At 39.5% G+C, this 3727-nt stretch overlaps 1 protein-coding gene across 1 annotated transcript; it reads left to right on the top strand.

Annotated features, from left to right (window-relative positions):
• Positions 1–210: 210 nt before the first annotated feature.
• On the top strand, positions 211–3040 carry LOC133286830 (trihelix transcription factor PTL-like). Its single transcript, XM_061484323.1, has 3 exons — positions 211–385; positions 526–1044; positions 1843–3040. Exons 2-3 carry the CDS (start codon positions 530–532, stop codon positions 2936–2938), a joined length of 1611 nt encoding a protein of 536 aa, XP_061340307.1. The 5' UTR covers positions 211–385; positions 526–529; the 3' UTR covers positions 2939–3040.
• The last annotated feature ends 687 nt before the right edge of the window (positions 3041–3727 follow it).

Here is a 3727-nt window from a genome sequence, read left to right as displayed (position 1 = left end):
AATTTAATTTTCATATAGTAAGCATAAGAATGATTATAAGAGACGGTGAGAGAAAAGAGACTTTGAATATAAGCAATAAGCTGATGCTATATATATTATATTAGTTTTCTATTTTCTTTTCTTGGCCTTAGGGCATAGGCCCTTGTTGTTGCTGGTTTACTCCTCCACCAAAACACTCCAACCCCACCCACACACTGTACTGAGCAACGACACTGAACGAAGCAGCATTGTTCTTCAAAAAGCGAAGAGAGAGAGAGAGAGAGAGAGTGAGTTCATCTTATTCTCAATATTTCTCATAGACCACACGCATACACTTGTACACACAGACATGGGACCATTGTACTGCGCTTAAAATTTGAGCTTTTTCGTGGACGACAGGATCCGAGTATGCCGCTTAACTCTTCCCTCTCCATATACTTCTCCTTCACGTTTATTTTTCTCTCAAACTCTCTTTATCATCTTCTTATTCCTCCCTCACCTTTTCTTACCTTAATTGCTCTTCCTTCTATCTCAACTCTCCAACAGTCTCATGGAAATGGAGGATCATCATCATCATCATCATCATCACCATGAACAGAAACAGTATGGCATCGCTGATCTCAGGCAGCTTGTGAATGGACCAAGACCAACCCATTTCCCGTCAATACCAGCGCAGCCCACGGCGGAGCTCTTCCCCGCCGGTCACCCGAATCTGACAGCCACACATCACCAACAACACTATGAGATGATGATGTTTGGTCGTCAAGTAGCTGACATAATGCCTCGTTGCCTTCATGACTTTGCCTCCACCGATTCTGCGACAACTGCTGCAGCCGTAACCACCAATACTAACATAACTGTAGCAACTCCAACCACCACAACTAGTGCTTCAACTCCTCCCCTTAGTGGCTTAGAAGCTGAGACTGCAGGCTGCATAGGTGTTGATGCCTCCACCGGAAGATGGCCAAGGCAAGAGACTCTTACTCTTCTTGAGATCAGATCTCGTTTGGACCATAAATTCAAAGAGGCTAATCAAAAGGGGCCACTATGGGATGAAGTTTCTAGGTACATATTTTTTTTTTTTTTTTCCATTTTTCTTGTTCTTGTTCTTCTTCTTCTTCAACAGTTGTCTCTTCTGTTTTCAACTTGTTTCTTAATTGTTTGTTTGTTAATTTGGGTTTGAAAAAATAGGTAGAGAACCAACTGAATTCAATATCCATGTTGCTTCTTGACAATTTCCTAGTTAGATGACTGCACTTGGTTTTAATTTGGTCACTGCGCTTTCTGGAAACTCTGATATATGGCAGTATGCAATTTTTTTAAGCCTCTTTCTCTGGAAATGACTATACACTGATCGTTTCTCTACTCAATTTTCGATTATTGATCGTGTACTTGTAAGTGTTTAGGTTCGTATACCAAAACTAGTATGGTTCTTCCACTGTCCCCCCCTTTCATTTTTGAAATTTTGTCCGCTCTTTTAAGTGCAAGTCTTCCCTTTTATCACTTAGTTTTTCCTTTTTTTAAGAAAAAATAAAAATCATTGAACTTTCGGATGCTTTTAGCACCTATCTTTATTCTTATTCAATATTTTGGAATGACATCAACAAGAGGCTCTTCCTTCGAAAACTCATTTCTAAAGCAATTTGAATGACCATTTGCTTAGTTGTATTAGCTAAAACTAGTTAGCAATAATATATAAAAACGTCAGTGCATGACATTGTATAGCATTTTTTTTATTTTTATTTTGAAAGCTCATCGTCACATGGGGTTCTACTAGGGTTCCAACTGTAACATCGAGCTCAGTTCTTAGCCTTTTGCTGTTTTCTTCCTTCCCCACTTTGTTTTGCTTATTTTGATGTTCAGGATCATGTCAGAAGAACATGGATATCAAAGGAGTGGGAAAAAGTGCAGGGAGAAGTTTGAGAACCTGTACAAATATTACAAGAAGACAAGGGAAGGAAAGGCAGGAAGACAGGATGGGAAGCACTACAGATTCTTCCGTCAACTTGAAGCCTTATATGGTGAAAATAGTAACCAAGTCTCAGTCCCCGAAACCAATTTTGGTAGCAGCAGCCTTCGTTTCCAGACAAGCAGCCATGCCCCTTCACAAACAAATCAAGATAAGTTTCATTCTCACAAGCATTGTGATAGCCTCAGCCTCACTAACTCCACTGACTTCAACACCTCTTCATCTGATGACAATGATCATAGCACTGAGGGACTGAAGGACAATGATTCCATGGAGAAGAGGAGAAAGAGGATGAGTGGAAGGAGCTGGAAGGGGAAGATTAAAGACTTCATTGACTCGCAGATGAGGAAGCTGGTGGAGAAGCAAGAGGAATGGTTGGATAAACTCATGAAGACACTGGAACAGAAGGAAAAGGAGAGGGTGTTAAGAGAGGAGGAATGGAGGAGACAAGAGGCAGAAAGGTTGGAGAGGGAGCACAGATTTTGGGCTAAGGAAAGGGCATGGATTGAAGCAAGGGATGCCGCTCTAATGGAGGCTTTGCAAAAATTAACAGGAAGCGATATAAAGACTCAATCTATTGAGGGTCTAGTAGCAGTTGGAATTCAAAACCGCAAAGAAAACCAGAATGAAGATGGAAGTGAAATACTAAATAGCACTGCCAAATGTACTGAAAGCTGGCCAGAATCTGAGATTACAAGGAATGCCAAGGACGGAAACAAGAAGCGGAAGGAAAACTCTAGAAGTTGTTTTTACTTCGATAACAATGACCATTCTTCACTATATGATCAAGGAGGTAGTGCTTATTGTGATATCAATGATCAAAGGCAAGAGACTGGGAGGCTACAAACAAATGATGGTTCTTCACCTTCAAATTCTAATGTTGGAAATGCAGTTGCTGCTGATAGCTGCTTTCCCTTCTTGATGAGTGAAGGAGGAAATTTGTGGGAGAATTACAGCTTGAAGGTTAATAAAGCAAACCACAACCAGTGAGTGAAATAAGGTTGACTCGTAAGAGACACGAATATTTCACAGCCTTTTATCTGAATATATGATTTCACATTATGTAAGCAAGAGCTAACTGAGGGTTTATGTATAGAGACTGATGATGATTATTAAGATGGTCAATCTTAAATGGGAATTTAGGAGAAAAATAATGTGTTCATGTCATATAAGTTTAATTAACGAGGGAGACATATTGGCAAATATCACTGAAGTGTTGGGGTATGACACTAATTCAGGTGAGTTTCTCTTGTGTCAGATTTTCTTTTATGCGTGCAAATGGAATGTAAATTGTATTATTTCATATGTTGCATCTTTGATGATATTTATATCAGTTGGTCACTATCTTTCTCCTTCCTCCCTTGTCTTGCTTCTTTTTGTGTAATTTGGGGATATTTAACAGTGCAGGCCTTTGGTGTTCAATTATGTACCGAAGGCCTGTAATTAAGATAGCAATTTCATTACCTTCATACCACGTACGGTGAAAAGCTATATTTTATGTTAAAGGAAAATAGAAAGAGAAAACAGAAACTAACATCAAATTGTATATTCCATCTTCTATTAGTACATTTTGTTGCTTGATAGGTCACCAAAATGACCATACTTACGGCTGGCTTGCACTAGAATGATCAATAAATATCATCCAGCACTAGAATGACCATACTTACGGCTGGCTTGCACTAACATCAAGTTGTTGCTTGGGGGATTTAAAGGTTTAATCTCGGGACTCGTCCCGAATCAGACTAGTCGTGAAGCGATGAATCGATTTGAATATCTCCA

This window comes from Gastrolobium bilobum, unplaced genomic scaffold, assembly GCF_033153095.1.
Source record: "Gastrolobium bilobum isolate Gb01-03AN ecotype WA unplaced genomic scaffold, APGP_CSIRO_Gbil_v1 utg8265, whole genome shotgun sequence".
NCBI classification, from domain to species: Eukaryota; Viridiplantae; Streptophyta; class Magnoliopsida; order Fabales; family Fabaceae; genus Gastrolobium; species Gastrolobium bilobum.
The sequence above is the reverse complement of the archived record's forward strand: the minus strand, read 5'-3'. Positions and strand labels throughout refer to the sequence as shown.

What these genes read in the sequence shown, in the direction of transcription:
- LOC133286830 (XM_061484323.1), top strand. Translation starts at nt 530, where the DNA reads ATGGAAATGGAGGATCATCATCATCATCATCATCATCACCATGAACAG. An exon ending in CTATGGGATGAAGTTTCTAG is followed by an intron (nt 1,045 to 1,842) that starts GTACATATTTTT and finishes TTTGATGTTCAG; the next exon opens with GATCATGTCAGAAGAACATG.